Below are 24,062 nucleotides of genomic sequence, written 5' to 3' on the forward strand. Positions count from 1 at the left end.
AACCCGTTCAGCATGTAAAATAGCACTAAATATCTTTATTAAAAAAAATAAAATCTCTCCCTGGACATTTTGGTTAAATAAAGTAGGGTATTGCATTTCTAATCTAAGATTGAGCCTTGTGATCCATACTCCAGGTTTTTACTATTATTACACTACAATTCTGGCTGAATTTGAGCACAGTGCTTAAAGGCAACCAGGTTTAAGAACTGAGACTTTCGGTATCCAAATGGTGTAATAGTTGTGCAAGTGTACAGCTCAGTCATTTCTCAAGAGATCTTTGCTTCTGTAGCACATTTATGTGCACTCTTGACTTTCTTTTTGGATGCCTTTGCCCAGTGTTATCTAAACACTGAACTATCTCTCCTCTCAGAGCAGAAAGGCAGATCCACCTCTCTATATGTATAAAGCCTTGCTGTCCCCTGCTGGTAATTAATGTAAACTTTAATTTTTTGAAACAGGGTGTACAGAACCTTGTCTGAGCCCAATTTTCTGCAAACTTACTGTTCTTTTTATCCCATCAAACCTTGGTAAAGTTTGTGTTTGTTTTATTTTGTGCTTGAGTGACTTGGGTCATTGAGGCCCAAGTGTGTCTCCAAACCATGTGCTGTGCCTCTGCCAGAGGTCTGCAGGCAGTGGGAGATGTGAAATGTGGGTGTAAGAAATGGAGCCTTATGTAAGGGTGAAGTGGTGGGTGACAGCAGGGCGAGACTTTTTGATACTAAGAATAGAAGACACAAGTTTCCATAGAAAACAGGTTTCGCCAGTTCCAGCCTTCTCACAACAGCTTGTTAAAAAAGTGTAGTTGCAAACCCCATAGTTGGAGTTTTACTTTCAGACTAAGAAGATGTCTTTGAGCAGCAAAGGGGATTGTGTACCAGACTTGGTCAGGATGGTCAATTCAGAAGTGGCAAGGAGGGGAGAACACAGCAGACTGACTCAGGCATGCATTAATAGTGGGGCATGTTGGCAGAAACTTTCCATGCAAGTCATCACCTTCCTTCTGTTTTTTTTTAAAACCTACAGTTGTGGAAATGTCACATGTATACATCTATATATAGATGGAGTGGCTCAAATGTGGGCCAGAGTGCTATATCGATCGCCCTCCCAAAAGTCAGACAAACCTAAAAAAGCACAAGGTCATGATGTCTCCCCCCATGCTGAGTAACATTCAGTCTCTGTGGGCAGAGACAGACAGGGGATCACATCATCAGGACATCAAAAACCAATACACTCTAAATCAAGAAAAAAGGCAAGAGGGAGGAGTGGAAATTTGGAGACAAATGGTCTGGCTTAAAGAAAAAACCAAAACAAAACCAGAACTGAAGCTACTGCTCCTACAGAAGAACCCACATCAGTCAGACAGACACCCCTCAGTCACAAGATAAGCAGCATCTGGACTGAGGGAGACTTGAGACAGCTGTTCTGTTCTCTGTTGCACTTCCATACATCCCAACAGGTTGTGAGTCACTGGCTACCTTCAAATGAGGAAGGAAATACTGCAGTCATGAGGAAAAGAGATTTTTTTTTTTCTTACCCCTCCCACCTGGTCCTGAGAGTTTCATGATGGTCCTTTTGAAATATACTTTATTATTTTTTTAGGAAATCAGGGAGTTGCCTCCTAGTTTTTGTTGAAAAATTCTGGCCAGGTTTAACCCCTTGACATACAGAGATATTTTCTTTTCAGTCTATTCATTTGTATATTGATTGCAGGATCTGAACTTGAAAGGATTCTTCATATGAAGCTGTGGAAGGAGGTACAAATAAGTTAAGAGCAAAAATGTTAACTATTACAGGTGCATCTGATGAAAACCTCCTCCAGCTCTGTGTCTTTGCCACCTTACTGTGCCCCATTTTGCAGATGGCTAATGTATGGTGGTTTACAGCTTCCTTATCCAGCCCACTGGGACAGTATTCAGCTCATTCTGTAGCATGAAAATAACTGAAAAAAAATCACAAGGAAGTATAGAAGGGCTGTATCAGAGTTTGAAGACTCTCACTGAGCCATCATAGTTTTCAGTTCCAGTTCTGTGTATACAAGTGAATATCAACACAAGTGAATATCACTGTGCTCTTATCACTAGTCCTGTGACTGTGGGAGCGCTGCTGAAGGAAATGGAGTTTTTACCTATCTTATATAAATCTAAACTGATATCCAAAATTATTTCAGAAAAACTATCTATTCCTGTTGCACTTGATTTTGTTGCTGTTCTCCTTAGACAGTCATGCTGTGTTTTCTCAAAATGTTCCCTCTCTTCCTCAGACTTCTTCACAGTGAGGACTTGACTTTCTCCTCGCCGGCTGGGAGGTGAGCAAATGTTTAAATACTTTCTGAATTGATCTTCTTTCTCAAGAAGAGGACATGTGACGTGGTCTGTTACAAGTACACAGCATAGACTGATAAATGGGTGCTTAGTGTGTTGAGGTTAAAGCAGCTGTTTAAGAAACCTTCCTTTAATTAGCTCGATACATCTTCCAAAGGGAAGATTATCTACTGCTTCTCTTTATCATGAGTTATGACTTATTTAGTATAGCATCGAGGCATGGGCTTATAGCTACCATAAATGATGGATATTTGCAAAGATTATTTGACAGGTTACAGTCAACATTGCCTTATAGAGTATGCATGGGAGTTTGGAAAACACATGTCCCAGGTACATAAGTGCCTACTAAGTGGAAAAATATCTGACTATAGTAACAGGCTGTGGCATTCACTGGGAAGACAGTAGTGTGAGCCTTTAAAGGGTAGCTTTTAAAACCGAAGAAAATAGTCAAAAGTTCTTATCTGGTTATTCTGTCAGAAAGTAATATCCATCAGAGTGCTTCAGGAGAAAGTGGGTTTATTGCTCTGATCACTAGGTGGGCACTCTTTTGTGACCTTTTTAAACGTGAGGTAGAGTGGTAACACAGCCATTGGATGGGAAATACTAAAAAGTGTGACAGGAAGGGATCTAAACAGAGAGTCTTCTGAGAGGGTGTAAGAGCCTTTGTTCACATCTTCTGTTGCTTTGTATTTTAGCCTTCTGCTTTCTCTTCAGTTTGACCAAGAAACATCTGATCTTTTGGCATTTTCATATTTCATTGCCACCTCAATCAGTAGGTGTAATATGTAATCCCAATGCTTTTCTCTTTGGGGTTCAACTGGAAACTGAAAAGTGGGATGCTGGAGAAACTAGTTCTTGAGGAGCCAAAACCCCTTGCTTCAAATTGGGTCATTCATGTCTAATTTCTGTGCCAGTTTTTGATCTTTTCTTACATTAAAATGATGCTTGTAGTTAGTGAATGAAACAGGAGCACATGTGAGTTTGAGCTGGGGTGTGGCAAGCTGCTTCACATTGGAAGCATGAATTTGAAAAAACCCAGAGCTTCCTTGTACACACAATAAACAACCTGTTAACTCCCGTTTTCAAACAAGGGAAGTTCTCCTTCCTGCTCTGTGTTTTCAAATCAGTCAAAGCTGTAAGATAAATTTGTCCCTAAACTTCAATACCCTGAGATGGACCTCCACTAAAGCACAAAGTCTAAACAGATGGTACATCTTGTTTAAGAGCAGAAGCCTCATTTCCTGCAGTGATGTGGAAAGGAGGCTGAAGATGGCTTGTGGGAGGAGCAGACAAAAAGGTTCTTGAAACAATATTGTTTGTTATACTTTAGTGCCTCTAAAAAGATTCAAAGCCAGGAGAGTACGAAGGGGCTAATTAGCTACTGGCCCAGCCAGGTCACCTAAAATAGATGCTTTTTCAGTGTGATGCCTCCAGTCCACTTAGCAGTATCTGTATCTCTGTGTTTTTCTTTCCAAAAGCTCATTTTTACCATGGCAGCTCAGTTACTCATCAGTTTGCCTTCCAGAGTTTTCCATGACTTCTAATCTTAACGCCATGAGAGTAAAACCTGCTGTCTTCCCTGTGTTACCTCTCTGTACCTCTTACTGGCTTTCTTCTCCTTGCAAATCTGTGAGACAACAGGGACACTCTGGGCTCCTCCAGGTCTCTTGGTTCCCTCTTGTGCTACTGATGCCTGCAGGCTCTCAGCAGCTTCCTGAGCTGTCACTTCTACCTGACAGATCTGTGGTGTAGATCCCACCACAGTGCCTCAAAAAGAGGCATATATGTGTATATATATATGTATATATAAAGTGTTTTCAAATAATGTTGGAACACCTATATCCAGTATTCACTAAAATGCATTTCAAATCTACTTCACATATCAAGTATTCTAATTGGCAGGAGGATGCAGATGGTTCTGAACACAGCTCAAGACTCTAATGAAAGCAAATGCTAACTGTTCTATTTTAATTTTAAAAAATCATTCACAGTCTTAATGCCAACAGAGCTATCTAAAAATCTGCCACAAGGTGGTACTGCAGTATTTGATAAGATTTTGAAGCTGTTATATTAAAACAACTCTTTTCTTAATATCAGTGCAGTGTAAAATAGATGTGGATCCAAAACAATGTCTTTTTTTTTTTAAGATAAGGCCCCTTAGTGCTGCAGAAGGGCTCTCTGCAGAACTTGGATCTGCTCCTACAAAGGCACCAGCAGTCAAGTATGTCTGACAGCAGTGATTCAACAGGGTACCAATGTTTGCAATGTGCTCTCCAGACATAATTATGCAAGATAGATTTTTTTTTTTTTTAGGTGCTGAAAGTTAAGCAGATTAAATATTTTCATAATAATAATAATAACCTAAGTAAACAAATTAATCTTGATGTCTATCTTGATTTTTCTCCTCCCTTCTCCCATATGTTAGTCACTGTAACATTTTCCAGTTCCTTGGTGGGGCAATTGTGCCTGAATTGTATAAAGACATTCTCCTGAAAATGCCAGGATATTTAAGTGTCAAGGAAACAAAAAAACCTGGGCAGATTTACTGTATGGGAATAAAGCACCAACTTTGTGTCTCCTGTAGTGGTGGGATCAGTATCCAGCTGAAGTATGGGCTGAAACAAAATATTTAGTAATGAAAGTCCATCAGCTGTGCCAGTGAGGATTTCTTCTCTGGTCCATTATCTGTCTAGTATTCCAGTGAGTATCCAGTCTCATGGGAATTCTTGTCCTTTTCCTTGGAATCAACAAGAAAAAAACTTCATAGGGCCTCGATCTGTATTATGTAGCTGTAAGCCCATCACTCTTTGGTGTCTCTAAACGACACACTGTGTGACAAGATAGATCATATCTTCTGCTTTTATGCTACTTTAACATGCATGGTTCATGTTTCCTTGACTGAGACACTATATTTATGTTACTTTCTTTAATGTTTCTTCATAAATTAAACCTCTGTTGCCCTAATTACCTAGACATTGAGTTCCTGCTGATTCACTTATATTGTTCAGGTAACTGAGGTGCCTCTGATTTCAAAATGCCAATGTATGGAAATTTTAGATAGCAACAGTTCTCTGCCTGTTGAATACCAATAGGTTTTTGAAAAAGGAATGAGCCCTAAACAGGTCCAGACTGAAGTGTTCAAGACCTGTATTGAATTCCAGGACTGTGTATGGATCTGTATATTCAGATTCATCTGTACTGCTTTTGATCCTTGAAGCAAAGCTCAGTGGAGTGGGCTGTGCTTAAGGCAAGGCCATGTCCCTGGAATTCGATTTCTGGACTCTGCTTCAGCTGAAACCTAAAGGAGCATTGTATAAATATTATCTGTTGGCTCAGATCTTTGAAAGGTGGTTTTGATGAGAGTTAATACATATATGTGAATAAACAAGCTCTCATACCGAGGCACACAATGTTTTTCAAGACTATTGCTTAGCTATCACCTGCCCAAGGGGCTGCATTTCAAGCTGTCTTCCCTCAGTTTTATTGGATTAACATTCATAAAGGTTTATAAAGTAATATAAAGCATTTATATTTCTCTGTCATTATCCTGCTGCTGCTGTGCAGCTTCTCTGCAATTACATTGTACCCACCTCCCTTTTTAATGCCAGTGGATTCCATTTGCATATGAATTTCCTTCACTTTTATATAATTGACTAATTTAAAAAAGATCTCTAATGGTCTGCAATTCCTTTTGCCATTCCTCTTTTTTTCATATGAACTGTCAACAAAAGATCAATTCCTCACTTAATTTTAAATACATAATTAACAAAAAAAGGACGGTAATACAAAATAATACTGAAATGTATTACAAAATAAGATGCAAGATACAATTTTTTTATATAATAAAACCAGACAATTTTGTACCACAGACTCCAATGCTTCTGTAAACACTTTAGTAAGCAACAGCTCGCTGGTAATTGAAGTCTCCATCAGACAATTCCTATGCATAAAACCCTGTTTACACCGAGGACAGAGAAGTATTAATTCATATTTCCATCCATTCTAAAAGGAGGCAAAACAAACAAACCACTCCCTTTGTTTGAGAAAAAGAAGTGTTTATTTTTGCAATTATTAAACCCACGGATACAGTTGACCCAAACATGTATTTTTAGGCTATAAAATTATAATGATGGTAGTAATTTGTTTTCATTAACTCACTTCACAGAAACCTGTGGAGATTTATAGAGGACCAGATGAATATTTTTTTAAAATATTCTCCTTTACCATTCCTCCAATTCTAATTTCAGTTCAGTATCCAAACTTATTACCCCATCATGTATGGTAAAAAAGAAAGTGTTATTCCCAATAAAAATGGGAGAATAAGCTTACAGAATTACCATTAAAAGTTGACTGCAATCAGCAAGGTTTTTTTTAATATATCAAATTATCTTGTACTAAAATTTATTCCAAAATGCAATTTTTCTATGAAAACCAATGTATTCCTGGTAAATGGCATTGTCACTGCAGAGGAATCTACATAAAGCATGAAAATAATTGAAAAATGGTATAAATATCAGCAAGTGTAAAGTATGATCCAAGTACAGTGTGTTCTAATAATTTCTGTCTCAGAAGATGTAATTTCTAACACTGACTCACTATCAACAGTGAAAAACATTTGAGACTGAAAGGTGTATTAATGAGTCTGTTTAGTTTAGAATATGTTGTACTTTCCACTTGACATGAAAAGATATCATGTCACAAAAACCCCTTTTATGCCATTTAACATGCCACACATTTTATCCTACTATAAAGCTCAGCTGTGGAAAAAAAATCAATAAATACAGAGCTTTTCACTAGTGCAATTTTATCTCATTACAACAGGCAAAATGATTGCATCGAGATCAAAATCCAGTCCATTTGTTCTGGAAATTAAATTCAAATCAATTTGAAACTATTTGTATTGTATAGTTGCTGATGGCACTCCAGGACAAGTGATAGCACTGTGCAGATTTAGAATGGGCTTGAAGCAAGATTGGTCCCTTCACAGCTTGGGTAAAAAAGAAAGGGAGACAGAATGCAGAACTTAGAAATGTACTAGGAATACAAGCAGTAGTGTGATTCTATCAGATAAATCGCTATGGGCTGATGTGTCCTGGTTTGTGTGATGTCACTTTACAGTGTCCAGAGTGTTTCAGAAGTTCTCTGTTGTCAGCTCATTCAGCCTGCATTTGCCTATGCATTTTCTCCACTGAATATAATGTTTTTAGTAACAAACTAGTCCAACATTTCAAAGGAGCTTCCCCCTGTGCCATGATATGAAGGATGAGCTTTCTTGAGTTTGTGATATTTATACTTCTTTCCATTTTTTGATTTCCCCTTAAGGTCTGGATATTTGCTTGGGTTAGTGGCAGAAATATCTATTAACTAGATGAGAAGAACTGCTAATAACATTGTTTATGTGTAGTGGTGGTTTAAAGACTCTGTAGCCTGTAGTTAACACAGTGCAGTTATTCTATATTTTGGAGTGATTAAAAAAATTATTGATTTTTATTAAGAGTCTTTTTGCTGCTGGAATTTGGTGAAGAATTGAAAAGTGAATACATTGCAGCTCACCAAAGAGCTTCAACCTTGGGATGATTGACCAGTGTGGGAGACTGGCCTGGGTGATCTCCCTGTATCCTGCCTTGCTATATTCCCTGTGCTGTGGAGGCATGGAGGTGTTTCTGCCAACAAAGATAAGATTAAGTTGTTTTTTATCCAAAATGCCAAATCATGTATCTTCATCATTCCTTCTATTTTGGTTTTATCCTCTCTGCTAAAATACAGTATTTAGAAGCATAGCATATTTGAAATTATTCAAGAAACAACTTATTTATGGATTTCCCCTCCCCCTTTCTTTTCTGGTTTATGAGTCTGTAAGTTATAATCACTGTATTAGGAAAAAAAATGTTTTCCCTACGGTTTTTACTCAGTACTTGCTTTTGTTTGTCTTTCCAAGACTGTTATGCATAGTAGGAAAACTATTCATAGAAGTAAAAATAACCTCCATGCAAACCTAAAGGAAAGCAGATATGGACTGAGAGACAAATCCAGCTCTACTCATTTTATATGCAAATAATTGAAGCCATGCAATATAGGAGAAAAAAATTACAAGGTGCTGTTTCTTTTAGTACAGAGAAATTATGACACTGCAGCTAGAAACCATAGCAACAATATAAAAAAATAAGTTAGGAAAGCATTTGATCTCATATATTCTCATTTTTCTCACTAAAGATCAAAGCATCCAGAGCCTCCTTTGAAAGATGTAGTAATACCTTGAGTCTAATTTCCAGGCCCTAATATTATAGAAGTTGAAAAGCTGGGGGAAAATGGAAAAGAAACTTCTCTGGGAGGTGTTTTTTTTCTCCAAATGAGCAGCTTCAGAATACTTAAAGTAGAGCTTTTAGTTATAATTTTAGTGCTGCTTGTCAGTTCATCAAAATACTTTCTGTTACTAAGTAAGTATTTCAAATTATTTCAAAATTACCATATCAGACAATTAGTGTTTCCAGGCAGTGCAGAGACTGCATATCATGCTGTATTTACTGAATGAAGATGAATATGCATGAGGATCTCTTTTTCATTACTCAGTTTAATTTTTCCTTAATGAACATGAGCTGCTTCTTGAGTTACATGAGACCTTTAATCCGTGTCAACAACTGTGATAATGCTTCTTTTCATGGTTTTTTTTCCCCCCTTGTTTTTCAGTAAACTGAAAGGCAGGAAGTACACTTCATTTTTCAGATCCATAATGTGCTTTAAAGCTCCACCAGCACTACAGAGTGTGATTATAATCCAGAAATGAAGACCTTATACTGATTTCATTAGTTTGATTTATCTGTCTCTTCTTTGCAGGAGTACATATATGATAGGTTTCCCTTTCGTACACATAGCAGATGTCTAAGATGCCTAGATGTAGCAATTAGTCTTTCCCAAAATTCAGGGAGTTTTTTGGTAAAAAATGGTTAATTTCAGCCTCTAGTCTTCAGAATTTCTGGAAATTTTGTATATCTAGTTCAGACTGGATTGTATTCTCTTGCATCTGATCTAACACCCCCATAGGTGAGCAGGGGCCCTTCCGCTGGCTAACGTACCTTCATTCACATCATGTCACATGAGCTGGAGCATTCCTAAAGCTGTGTGCTATAGAGGGAAGGTAAAAATCAATCATGTCATGAGCCAGCTTTGACGTAAATATGTAGGGAATTTGTCAAACTGAGTGTTTTCTAGCTGCTGTTTGCTGGAATAGTTTGAACACACGTGTATCGCTTGTGTTTGGATGAACTGCAGTGGTTGTGGGAGCTGTCACTGACTCTTTCCATGACTGAATTTCATTTCAAAAACTGCATCCTCTAAAAGAGCTGAACTGGGTCAAGAATCACCCATAGACATGTCATCAAGAGAGAGATCTTTATACTCAGAAAATAAGACTGATTTAAGAAGAGTCTTGTAGCCTCAGTGGCTGGTGGGAGCTCAGGGAGGCAGAGGATGAGCAGTGTCTGCGTGTCACGGGGTCAGGTCTCTGGGGTCTGACATCAGTCCAAAGGCCTTGGGAATGCCTTGCACTGAAGTCTGCTCGTTGAAAATCTACTTCAACCCCTCACAGATCACGTAGGTTCTTAGAGCAGTGGTCATTCTGCTTAGCAGCAGACACTGCCTGAGGGTTTCTGTACTCTGAACTGCAGTGTTTGGGTTGAGATCAAAACAAAATCTAGGAAGCTCTTGTGCAGATCCTGTAATTATGTGTGTTTGTTCAGGTATGGTTTTGCATTATTGTGTTAGCAGGGAATTTTCTGACAGAACAGAAAATACTGAGTCTTCATCTCCAACATGTACTGAAGAGGCTGTATTTAACAAACCTCTGCTAAGACATGTAGGAGTCTCACAAATCCTGTCCACAACTGGAAATACACCTGGCTGCCTATAATTTGGGATCCTGTGCTTCATAACAATCCTGATATGAGTCCTGTGTCAAGGAATACTTATACATTTGTTTTTATTTATATGGTCATTATTTTATATATTATATAAATATGAAATAGAATAATTTAATACAAGATAAACTATATGTCTTTAATTTTAAACCTGGGGCAGTCCTGTCATTATGTGAGTGTGATGGATCTGGTGGGATCTATAAGTATAGATGCTATTGGAGTTTTAGGATTGGCACTTTGTGAAGAAATTGAGATTTTTTTTAAAAAAATTTTTAAATTTTTTTTAAGAAATGTGGTATTCACTTGGCATTTATTACTATCATTTCTATTTGGTAGGATTTTTTGGTAGATCTGCCTTTTTGTGCTGAAAGAGATTGAGTCCTTTTAACAAAGTTCAGTCTAAATCCTCTAAATCACACTTCAGTGCCTGGCCTTTTCCTATGTCAAATTAACAGAGCTCAGATGCTAAGCTGTGACATTTTTGGTGTTGTAAAAGTATGAAACATCAGTTTTAAACCTAGAAAATAAAGAGAAATAAAGACTACTGGCTCCCATCTTTCACATCTGGGTGTTTTCAGATAGTTTCTGAAATAGATTTTTAATAATGCTTAAATGATAAGTTATATCACAGAAGTTTTCAGAAATTTGATTGATAAACTCCAAATCCCTTCAATATGGTGTAGATTCTTTTGTTTAATTGTGTGTGATACAGAGAGTGCTCGGAGGGTTTTAAAAATTAATTGTGAATGTGCATCCAATTACCATTGGATTTATATGAATTTATAGTGATCATTTATTTAAACTTTGTAAAGCATCTGAAACAGATTAATTAGTAAAACTGTTGAAAGGCTTGATCAACAGCAAAAGTTTAATTAACTTTGTCAATTAAATGTAACACAGTTTTAATTAAGGGGTTATGAAAGGATTAGTATTGTTACGTTACACTTAAGTCTGTGATAACCCCTACAAGTGCCATTACTGTGCATTTCTCTTAAACATTCTAGATTAATTGAAAATTTGTTCAGACCTTCGTGGTGCTTTATTAGATAATTATTAAAATTAATGCCAAATGCTAAAATGTTAAGATTTATTGCCTCTTTTGACAATAATTGTGCTGCTGATCATAATCAGCCAGACATCATGTGGACATGATGATTCATGCTATTGCTTTTATATAGTTATCAGAATAATGGCATACATTATTTTTATTGTGTTTGCCTATTATATGTATGCTTTTAACTTCTCCCTGAGCTGTGTTTTCAAACAACCAGGAACTGGAGCTCCCTGGCAGCCATCATCCTGGCTCTTTCCATCTCTGTTTGTGATGGGGTGAAACCAGAACTGTGCAAGATTACAGGAGCACTGAGAGAGTTGTGAGATTCCTTGACCACACGTGTGTTTTCAAGGTACTTTTTTATCCTCAGGTCCCAGGTAGCACCGAAATTTTGGGGTTTCTACTTGCCCTGCTATGAAAAGTGCCACGATCCCACTTCTTCCTCTACGCAGGAAATTTCAGTTCTGAAAATGGGAATTAGACTTGCAAGGAAGGAAAATCACTTGCTACGTTTTTGAGCAAATCATATAATTTCAGCAGTCCTGACTGCTACCTTTGCTGTGACTTCAGCCAGCAGAAATCCCCGGGTGCAGAAAGGCGCCGAGGCTGCGCTGCAGGCAGAAGTTGCAATTTTTCCACTGAAATGTCACCACAAGGTAAGTGGCAGCTGCGGGACTGCCAGAGAAACCCACATCCTCCTTGTAGCTTAACCTCAGCCATCGTGTTCATCTCTCTGCCAACCATCAGGAGTGGGGAAGAAAGAAGAGAAAGAACCGTGGACATCAAGAGGAAAAACCAGGTGATAGAAGCTGAGTGTGAAAGAGTAGAAATCTTTCACCCTACCTACATAAGCTGTGGTAGGATTTTAACCTCAGTTCACAACTGGAGCTTTCAGGCTACTTAACACCTTTTATTGTCTAAATTAATTGGTTCCTTAATGTAGTTTGATAAAATAGAGAGGATCTCTTGCATAGAGGATGTGATGGCATGTAGAAGGCATGAGCAGAGTTCCAAAGAGGGGGAGATTCCTGGAGATTTAGAGCAGCTCAAAAGCAAAAGCATCAGAAGGATCAGATTAATAACAGATGAGGGGTATCTATTTTTTAAAAAATCTTATTGCTTTCTCCTGTATTTAGAATTATTTTCCATAGTGAAGATTATTTCTGCCCCATATGGTTTAAAATACTTTTTCTTCAGTATCATGACACAGCTCCTTCCTTACCTAAATATATGCAATAAATCCTCTAATAGCAGTGAATGAGATCAGTGCATCTTGAGACACCTGAAGATTGCACTAGAATCAGATTGTATCTTGCTAGTTTGAAAGATAACCTCATGACTAAGTCCTGTTTTACACATTTACTTGCCTAAAACTGTTTCCTATGCCTACTTTTCTACTTATCTATATTTCACAGAAAAATGATAAAAATTAATGAAATTACTTCTTCATGAGTGCATGGCAACAGTACCACTGATATATTTAGAAAATCAAAGAAAACTAATTAATTGAAAATGCACAAAGGAAGATTTACTCCTTTTTGTTTTCCAAAATGCCTACACAGTTATTGAACGAGACTTTTCAATAAAAAAAATTGAATTAAATAAACACAAAGAAAATTGAACTCATTCATATTGAAGACAGCTGTATTATGAAACATTAATTTGCTCTGAATGCCAGGAACATTTGTTATAAAGCAGCTGCCTATTTATTAAATATTATCATAACGTGTTATCTACCATATTTCTACTTGTCCTGTTTTGAATTGGTATAAAACATATGTTTAAAAGAGGATTTAAATTTTTTTTTTTACAAACTACAAATAAGATAGCAAATGAATGAATAGATGTATTCAAGTGCCCTGAATTTTTTTGGAGGCCATACTTCTCAGAAGAAATCAACAGAAACCAGAAAATCAAAACATTCTGCTTAAAAATGTCAAATTTCTTTGACAAATAAAGCAAACACTGAAAAAACTAACAATGGTGAACTTCTTTATTAAACAGGTAGCTCAAATTTCTAGTATATTCCATCCTGTTTCTTGAATATTTCTCTACCATTATTAGAAAGTATCATGTGCATTTTGCACTTAAGCTGGCAAAGGCAATTCTTGGGTGTGGTTTGTGCAATCATTTTAATAATTAATAATTATCTGTACTGAATTGCAGAGGAAGATGTTTATAAATTCATAATCCCTCGGGTATTTTCTCACAAAAATGGGAGCCATCTCTTCTGATTTCTGTCCTGATGCTTCTTCACAAGTTCCTTGTACACTTCTGACCTTAGAAACCTGGGGAAAGAGTCCTTTGCCATGAGACTGTAGATTAACCTCTGAGCATTATCGAAGCAGCTGAGCGTGGGCTCAGAGATATTCTGAGAGATGTCATTTTTGGTATGGAAGTCAATATTAATCTGTAGGAAGAAAGGAGGCATAAAACAAATGTCAGTTTGATTGGAAAGCTGAGGTCTGTTTGTGTACATGACATAGTCTGCATTTGAATTTCCTCCCAAATTACCTGACTGATGCAAATAAATTGGAAGCTTATCCCTTCATTTTCTAGCATACTGAATTCTTCATTTTATTTGGCTCTTAAACAGATGGCATGACTGAAAAAAAGAAGGGAAAACTAACTTCTGATTATCTCATCTTTTTGCCAAGCCAAATCCTATGAAATACTGATTACCAGAGACTAAATTAGAAGTGAAGGTACTCAGCATCATTTTAGATTTTGGGCCCATGTATTTTGTAAGGATTTTGTGTTTTTAACAATAATAAAATGGATTTGAATCATGTATAAGACATGATTCAAATCAATCATTCAAAGCATACCTGCTAGCAAAGGCAAAAACATAAGTGTAAAAGTTTAAGGTGGAGAACGTGAATTAAAATAGGAAATTTGTTCTTTCACAGTAAGCATTTTTGAAATAATGATAAAATTGAATGCTGTGGTGGAACTCTTTGCAAGTTTGCATTCTCATCATGTTTAGAATACCTATACAAAAGAACAAATGTCATCATTAACATTCCAATATGCTGGAACCTAAAATATGGAAGAAATGGTGCTTATCGTGTTATAAAAAATGGTTAGAGAAAACAAATTATATTGAACATAAATTTCCTTAAATCTTTAGGTAGAAATTTCAGAAGGCAGGATAAACCTATGCTCTGTGTCAAGAATGTGAAGTATAAACCATAATGTCTTTGCTTCACAGAGTTCCACACAGTGTTTTTTACCTGGTAAACAATGGACATGAAAATAGAAGTTATGTTCATGTTGAATTGTATTTTCTGTCATTCCTTGAAGTTTGGTTCTAAGCTTTTCACTTGACTCCCATTCTCAGTACCCAAAGTACATGCAAAAAAACCCCTATTTACCTCTTTTGGAGCATCAGCTTGTATAAAGTCAGAATAAATCTTTTGGGCTTTCGAGGCGATCTTGGTGGAGGACTTGGTTTTCTTGAAGTCTTCACAGGCCAGCCAGAACTCCACATTCTCCTCACTGAACTCTGACTTCAAAAATGTCCGAAAAGCTGCCAGGCCATCTGGGGAAAAATGAATGAGATGGTGGGTAGAGGAAGATTGAAAGGCCAATGCAGTTTATACATATTTATACACACCCACGTGTGTGTGTGTGTGTGTATATATATATGGAGCATATATATAGTGTAACCTGTGTGACTCATACTGGTTTTCATGTCAGCCAGCAGTTAGGCTTGAGAAGCTGTTGTGGGGGAAATATAAGGGAGATTAAATAACAGTGATGGTAAGGGGACTAAGAGAATTCTTCTGGTGAGTTACCAATGAGGGAATGCTCCCAACACCTGCCTGCTGTGGTTTGGACTCTCTAGCACTGATACACTTAGTCAAAAGGGGATCCTGGAGATTTTAGTCTTCAAGAGAATTTGTGGTGTTTAGGAAACTAGAGATTTGAGGCTGACCCTGGTCTAAAAAGTAGAAATTTAAGTCATATTGTTGTAGTGTAGTTAGGCAAGATAACCACAGCTGAGGTTATCTTGCCTAAACAGTGCTTCCACCTCCTTTCAAGTAATGGTTAAGTCTTGGATGGAGAGACAGACACCTCATTACTTCTTTGTTCCACTTTTTTTGCACTTTGGAGGGGGAAAAAACGAAACAAATTAAGGTTTGTTTGGAAGAAACTGCTTTGAAATTAATCCAAATCACAAGCTCTGAGAAAAGAAAGCTGACCCAAGTGTAATTGTGTTGGGTTAATACTATCCAGAAACAGTGTGGAGGCACTCCAGAGTCCAGGCCACAAAGTTACTGCAGGAAAATGAGGCAAGGGCAAGGAAATTTTCAAGTTACATGTGGTTTGGGGTGTCAGGACAGTAGGAATGGCATCTCTCGGAGAAGTGACTTTAGATGTGCTAGAAGTAATAATTTTTTGTTTGTCTTAATTCACTGCTCAACATGTATATTTCTTTGGAACAGGAATACTGAAGAAAAGGTTTGTGAGGTTTTTATTTTAAAAAAATAAGAAAACCGGAACCATTGTACAGACAGTTTAGCAGTTATCTTAGTAAAAAATCTTTCAGAGAACTTCTGCTTTATTAAACGTCCCCTGAGGGCTGGCCAGAAGGTATATTGTGTTTGCAGCTTGGACAAACATGACCCTCTGTCTTTCAGGACAGCAACTCACCCACCTCCAGCAGCAGCTGGTTGGTTCAGTACATGTGGAGAGCTGAACTGGAGAGCAGTGTGAAAACCTGACAGAAATCTTTGGCAACTGGGTTGACGCATGTTTTTTTTTTTAAAAAAATGTGTTTTTCAATCACTTACCTTTGTTAGCTAGTAGTGTATCCACAGACTCACACCAGGCCATGGTTTCCCCAGTATTTGACCTGTAGAAACAACATCTATCCTTGAAAATAAGATTTTGATCTTTCACCTGTGCAGTCTGTGGTAGCTAAGGGTCTATGATTTGGCTTTCTTCTTGAGGGAGTAGGCGAGTCATTCATCCCGCCTTATGCACAGAATAACAGAAACTCAACAAAAAGTGTGACATGTTTTTTTTGTGTGTGTAGAGAACCGCCCAGACTCATCAAGCACACTGTTATTTGACACTGGCAACTTGATTATTCAGCCTGGAAATACTAGTAATGCTTGCAATTGGTGGAACTGTAGTGAAACATAGGAGAGATATTAATGATCTAGAGCGTGTGTTGCATTTCTTCTTGAGTTCAGATGGATTAACTATCAATTTATATGAGACTTTGTGCTTGGAGTGACTAGAATTATCTAAAATGTTACACCAACACTGGTAGGATACATGAGCATTATATCAGTTTCTCAGTGGTATAAATAACTGAGTATACTCATAATTTTAGCTCTTCCTCTGTAACTTTCTGTGAGCTTCTGTTAGACACGAGAGCAAACACTTTGTTCTGTATAAAATGTTACCACTTTTCTTAATTAAAAAAAAAAAACCAAACCCAAAAAAACCAAAAACCCCCACACAAAAACCTCAAGCATTCTAGAATTCTGTAAAAAATATTTGGTATTCCCAAGGGGGGACTCAGACTGCTCAGCTATCAAAACTCTGCTCTGAAGTATACAGGTTAGTCTGAGAGCTGTATTCCAAAGCCATTTCTCATCATCAACAGTAAAGGTATTTTCTAATCGTAAATTTATGAAGAGATTATATAACAGTGTCACTATATTAACATAGCTGTAGTTATAATTACATGAAGTTGTGGCAGTGACATCTTTAACAAGCAAGCTTTTTTGTGGCTGTCAATTTACTTGTGTCCAGAGTGCAAAAATCATATTTAAACAAGAAAAAAACATGCATGTTTATGAATAGATATAAACACATACATGATGGATACTGAAGTGTAAATATAGTAAGTCTGTGAAAACAAAAATGAAAAACAAACATAGCACGATGTTGTACTTTGTGACACATTGAGTGCCAATGGAATTAAGCAGCAGAAAATTTGTTTTAGCAACTGTAAGAAACTTTTATGAAAAATGTAACAAGTTTTCAGGTTATTCAGTAAATGTTTACTAGCTTTCTTGTCAAACAAAAAAGGCAAATGAAAGACCAGGATAAAACAGACAGTTTTGCTTCTTATCCTTATGAGCAGTATTACTTGTTTTAATGTTTGCTCACCACTCAGAGAATGATCTCACTGACCTTGTGAGATTTACTTGAATGGGAATGGCAAGCAGAATTGACAAAAGGAATCAAAATAGTCATATCCACTTCAAAGGGGGAAGGAAAATAAAAGCTGTACAGATTATTCAAAACTTGGTCATCCCATCCCATAAATCTCCTACAATTAAAATAGCCATAAACAGCAACTCACTTCACTGGCATTTTTTGTTCCACTGTTTGTTTGTTTGACTGTCACAGGTTGGGCAGAGTTTCTTTTTCTGACTGATCTTCAAGCTGAAGGCAATGTGACAGCAGGAACAGTACAGTTAGCAGGTGAATAACCAAACAGGACAATGCAAATTGACAAACTGCTTTTAATGCTTCCTTTAAACATGGCTTATTTTTTAACAGTGGCTATTCACAACTTACAGTGGCCATAATGTGGTGACTTGAGGGATGAGACCTTGCTGACCTGTGTGGGTGCTGGGGCAGGTCAAGAGAGGGCACCAGAACTGGGGAAGGGTCTGGATCACAAGTCTGATAAGGAGTGACTGAGGAGGTGTTCAGCCTGGAGAAAAGGGAGCTCAGAGGGGACCTTATTGCTCTCTACAATTACCTGAAAGGGGATTGTAGTCAGATGAAGTATATATAATTTGTCTCTTGCTCTTGATAATTATTCTTTCACCCCCAGCTCTTTTCTTCCTCTGTTTGTTCCTTGCTGTCCCTCACTGTCCTGACCAAGTCAAGCAGCCCTACTGATTTTCTTACCTCCCTCCAAATCTTGTCCTGATGCCCAATCCTCTACTCACCCTACCCAGCTTCCTGGTTCTCAGTGTCTTCACTTGATAGAAACAAACTTCCAGTGGTTCAGGAACTGGGATCCTAGCTGTCCCAACTTGTAGAAAAAGGGATTTTTGTCTTCTTGGTTAAAATATTTTACACCAAGTAGGGCAGTCTTATGAGTTTAGGTCCCATTTGATTTCCCTGTGTGGTGCAGTCACATACAAAGCTGTCCCCTGCCTGAGGGCAATCTCTCTTATTTTAGCTATGTCTTTCTTCTAAGGTAAGGAAACCCAAGCACCACATGTCATGTTTTGACCTTAGCAATGTTAGTCGGTTATTCCTTATCCTCACCTTTGGTAGATCTGTAAAAAAAGTTTCAGGCCTAATTATCTGATGAACTTCCCATGGGACAAAAAATAGTGAATCTGGTCGACTGTGCTCCAGGAAACTGAAATCAGACAAAAACAAACAGAGAGAGGTGTTTTACTGGGATGAGCAGGAGAACTGAACTGTCTTGCAGGAGAAGAATAAAAGACCAGCTTGTCTATAAGATGTAAGCAGAGAAGAGCTATGATTGCCCTCTGAATATAGAGAAAAAAAAGAATTATTTTAGCTTAATGATCAAACTGACAAAAGAAAAAAATGTATATAAACAGCCATTTAATAAATTTAGGCTGAAAACCAGAACAAGGCTTCCCAAAGTATTGTTTTTTACAGTCTCCCAGTAGATATTTTTTGTCCTCTCTGCTCCTCTGTACTTTGAAGATAGAGCTTAGTATATTTATGAGATTATTTTAAACTGTTGTCTTTGCTAAGATTAGAAATGATGATCCAAGGTACCCCTTCAGTCCTACATATTACTAAAAAAGATTCCTGGCAGTAAAATACAGATCCTTTCTGCAATTTCTTAGTTTTGCATTTACTTGCTTCTGAAAGTTGTAGAAGAGGAATAGAAATATTAATTATCATCCTGATTTCCTGCAGTGCTTCTTGTTTTCCTTAATTGGTTATTTTCTCTTATTTCCAGAGAATGTACTGTGGACTGTAACACTGTGCCAGACAGGACCAAAAGCCTTCCATGCACTGTCCTGGTGAGATTAGCTTCAGCATCTTACAGGTGGAGAGAAAACTTTCAACACCTTCATTTACATCAAATCCTTTGTGACTGATTCAGTTCCAGGTTTGAGCTTTGGTAAAAGAGCATAAACATAATACAAAATCCAACCAATATTTGTTTGTAGAGCTTCTGGCGTGGCAGACTGTAAATAGCTACCATCTGAATTTTCTAACAGTGAGATCGTCTCTTTATCAATTATTGTAGAAATAGTACCTTTTCCCCCTAATGTTATGTTTTGTGATGGCTGATTGATCTTTCTCATGTAGCAAAAAGGAGGTTCTTCTGCAAATATGTACAGGCTTTTACATGCATTACTGTGTCTTGTTGTTTGTTGGAAGGGACCTCGCTTTTAAGTACCCTAAGTTCTCGCTGAGAAATAGTTCAAAATTGGTGTTGAATTTTCAGCCAAGTAATAAAATTCTAGATGTAGGCCTGATGCAGGTTTCCTCCAGATTCTTTGGTGTAATGCCAGTAAAGTCAGTGCAGTTATGAGGACAGGGGTGACACCAAATTAAGCAACACATCATTCTTGGATGATTCCATTTATTTCTCAATGTTTACCCTGTCTCATCTCAATTATTATAGTATTTATGCACCTTAAAACTGGGATCATAAACTGACTTATTTTACATTTTCGGAGAGGTAATATTATTCTTGTTACGTAGTAGTCTCATTAACTCCTGTGAGACTATGAAAGGGAGGGTTGCAGGATTTGTGCCTATTTTTTTTTATCATCTGATGATACGCTTTAAAAAAAAAAAAATTCCAAGCAGTGCAACAGATGCACTTTTTAAAATTTCTATCTAATTGCCTGATGTCTAAATGATAGACATGACAATCTCTTGAAGATTTTCAGTGCTGATAGATATTTTTAAGTCAGTCTTAGCAGCCATAGAATGATGTTAAAACTCAGGAGTTTCTAAATAGCACAGAGAGCATGGATACAGTCCAATTGCTTTTGCATTTTATGGGGCACTGATCCCAATTCACTAAACCACAGAGAAGCTATGAGGGATCCTCATCATAGGTGATGCTCACCTTTTATTTTTAGCTATGTTTAGTAATTAGTTTCACTGAGTTTTATTCCTTTATGAAAAGCTATTGGCTTCTAGTGGAATAAGGTATGTTGTTTTTTTGTTCCTCTGACCCACATCTGATTTAGACACTAATCACGACAGAGAGTATAAAACAGTGTTACATGATCAAACTATTGGTGTATTAACCTAGGGCATAATTTTCATTTATATATGTTCCTAGAAGGGCTGCCTTGTACTCACCTGAGTGCAGTGTGAGAAAAGCTCACACTCTCCAGTGGCTGTTTCTGTGTGCTGGTGCTCGCCTGGATCAGGTTCAACACATTAATGCCCTTCAGCACGTGGCCTCTCTTAATTCCATTCCATACACAGGTCTGCTTGGATAGTGTTGTCTTGTATAACTCAGCCTCAGCAGAAAAAATTGTTAATGTTCTGCTGGTCCAAGCAATTCGAGCGCACAGTGACTTGACTGCATTTCTTTTGCTGGGAGAAGCCAAGATGATCTGAGCACTGCTGGCATCCTGGTAACATGGAAACACCTGTCCTACTGGATGCAAATTTATTTTAATCACAGCACTATGTAAATGCCCACCTTCCCATAGCACTGCACAGCATGGGCAACTCAGAAAATAACATTTTTCCATATGAATAACTCTGTGTGTCTGCAGTATGCCACAGAGTTGTTTTGCATAAGAAAATAAGCTGTTATTTTCCACCCAACCAAAGTATGCCCTTCAGGTGAAGTGTTTTGATTTCAAGAACAATCTGTCAAAATATTTTACAGCACTCTTGGCTCCTCATATATAGGATTTCCAAGTACTATTCAAATACAAAGCTATATTGGAAAAAAACTGGAAACAATTCTCAAGAAAGTGTGCAACCCCGAAGATTCCCATGTAGTACTAACTAGCAGATTAGTTGGCACAGCTTGTGTCCTGGATGAATATACTGTTATTTACACAGCATCAGACTTCACAAAACTTCATACAAGAAGCCCATCTAGCAGAAACATAAGGGTTGTATTATGACCTTGTGCTTGGAGGCAGGTATAAATTGCACCAATGGAGAGGTAAAAGCTTCAGTATAAAATCAGAGCTTTTATGAGACCAGCCTTAAATTATCAGAGTACAACAAATGAAAGATAACAAGACATGAGCAAGAAAAAAAGCAAAATTGGAAACAAGCTTGGGTGTTGGATAAAGGAATACATTTCTGTCTTCATCACAAAGCCACACAGGAGCTTAAAGGGCATTTGATTGAGGCATTTGACTAAAATGCAAAGAACAGAGTGGGATCTAGGACAAGCAGCTGAGCAAGGCATAAGTTCATGAGCATATGAATCACTGATGGGAGGAAGATGATTTTATGCTATTTTTTTCTCAGTTGAGGTCTTTGGCAGTATGCCTGGAAAGGGGAGGGAAATGCATTCAAAGCAGTAGCTAATTAAGGCAGGCTGAGCAACTGGGGACAAAAAGAAGAGAAAAATGATCTGCCATTTGTGAGTTGCTTATAAGTTGTAGCATGTAAAGGCATGTAAGAGCCATATTACCAATTGCCTACTTTACTGGAAGATGAAAATTGATCTTCTTTGAGATTAATTTATCTCATATCAATTTATGAAATCTTAGATTTCATTCCTCTTGTTTCTTGTCAGTTCCAAAAATAATCACGTTATTTTTTGTTCAATAACAAATCCACAAGCTGAAGATGACGTGTATTTCCATCTCCCTCAGGTTAAACAAGAACAACAGATCATAATTAAGCTCATATAAAGCATCTAATTAGACTGAAGTATTGAAACAGGAGACAAATCTTTGTGCTAATACAAGTCAGCAGATTGTTTCCCTCATACTTTGCATCTTCACATATGTGAGGAGTAAAGTGCAGTGCTTATGTGGGTAAATCATGGTGTTGGTAAGAGGAACATTTTGGGAGCTCTTCCTGAAAGCTGAATGGCACATATAAAGAGCTGCTACATAAAATAATCCTCAGTAGAAATGCCTGCCCAATAGGCTTTGTGTATGTATTATTTACATTAGGTCAGCTAAACAAGAGGATTTACATAACTATGGCATTGATTCTGCCAAAACTAGAGAAGCCTGACTATGTTCTCTGGTACTGCTCTAAGGTTCATGCTGTAAATATGTCTGTGCAGGGTCAGCCCTGAGTCTGATCAATTCTGGAAAAGTATCACAGACCAAATCTAACCCTAGTTCATCCTCCAGTACTGCAGTAGAGCACTAAACAGTAGAGCGCTCGTTTTCTCTCACTAAAAGGAGCCTCTTTTAGAAAAAACCTTTTGCCAGATAATTATGTCATTTTGGTTTATCTTTGTGTCCTTTGCCTTCCTTTCTCTGAGTTTATCTTGACTTTCTTTTTACAGTAGTTCCCATGGTATTAGTCTGCTGTAAATTCAGCTGCGGTTCATAATTATCTTTGAAAAACACACATGCATAAATAGCTACCAGGAATATATTATTTGTTTGTTTTCATTATAAAACTCATAATAGAGACTAGCACTGATGGTTTTGAGGAAGGCCTCCCTGGAGATAAGCAGAATTTTCCATGTGTCTGTGAAATGAAATAACGGGTGCCTGCTGACTTGTATTTATCATTGCAGAGTGTTCTGACTAACAGCTGGGCTTTTGCTAACAACAAAAAAAAAAAGTCTTACTCAAGGTACTATATTTGTCATTTGTCTAGATTTTGGAACAGTATTAAATATGTGGGTTTTTTTCATTTATTTAGTCCATGGCAATCCATCCAAGGTACAGATTCTCAACTGATAATGAAGGAACACAGCAGGGCAGACTCTAGCTGCAAATGTCTGTGCTGCAAACAAACCCACTGTTAACACTCAGGTGGGGCTGTTCTCAAATATGTTTCCTTTCTCTGACGAAGTTACTAATACATGACACAGGAACATGCATATTTTAAATATCTGAGAACTGGCTTTCATTGTTGGTGATGTATTAGAGATTCCCTAATCACAGAATCATCAAGGTTGGAAGAGACCTTCAAGATCTTCTAGTCCAACCATTAACCTACCACCACCACAATCACCCCTAAACTGTACCCCCAAATGCCACATCCAGACAACTGTTGAACAGTTCCAGACGTGGTGGCTCCACCAGTTTCCCAGGCAACTTATTCCAATGCCTAACCATTCTTTCAGTGAAAAAAAATTTCTAGTATCTAATCCAAACCTCCCGTAAGCAGAATCAGGATCATTTCTGTCAGAATTGATTCCTTTTCAAGCATCAGACAAAGAGCAGAGGTAAATAATCTATTCAGAAAAAGATACTGACTTCAGCAATGATACTGGGTTAGAAAGTTGCCTTCCACTGCATTCATTCACGTGACCCTTTGACAATGACCCTGGAAGTGCAGACAGCTTGTGAAAAACGGAGGCTGTAAAGCTCCAAAGCTCCATCTGACAGTGCTAAAGAGACTGAAATACCATGTCAGTGCTCCTGAGAACAGGAATTGAATTGTTCCTAAATCACTGTGCCCAGGTTCTGACTGCTTTACACTGACAGGGAGAGCATGTGCCTGGAGTTTTGAGATCAGGGAAGGATAATGGAATGAACCAGCAAGGATCATAGCCCTCATAGTTACAAACGTGTTTCCTCTCTATTTCCAGGGTAATGATAAGGGCTTGGAGATGGTTTCCAGGTCGTTGTGGCTCAACAGCATTTCTTGGTGAGTTTGAATCTTTATGCACAG

General features: G+C 37.6%; 1 protein-coding gene across 1 annotated transcript; it reads right to left on the reverse strand.

Annotated features, from left to right (window-relative positions):
- Positions 1 to 13,353: 13,353 nt before the first annotated feature.
- RGS21 (regulator of G protein signaling 21) lies at positions 13,354 to 17,624 on the reverse strand. The gene is made up of 4 exons (XM_051804941.1): positions 17,614 to 17,624; positions 16,085 to 16,161; positions 14,663 to 14,829; positions 13,354 to 13,698 (listed from the first exon to the last, which is right to left on the reverse strand). The coding sequence occupies exons 1-4, from the start codon at positions 17,622 to 17,624 to the stop codon at positions 13,495 to 13,497; spliced, it is 459 nt and encodes a 152-aa protein (XP_051660901.1). The 3' UTR covers positions 13,354 to 13,494.
- Positions 17,625 to 24,062: the final 6,438 nt, after the last annotated feature.

This window comes from Manacus candei, unplaced genomic scaffold (genome assembly GCF_025592945.1).
Source record: "Manacus candei isolate 608988 ecotype Guabito, Panama unplaced genomic scaffold, ASM2559294v1 h1tg000005l, whole genome shotgun sequence".
Taxonomy (NCBI): Eukaryota; Metazoa; Chordata; class Aves; order Passeriformes; family Pipridae; genus Manacus; species Manacus candei.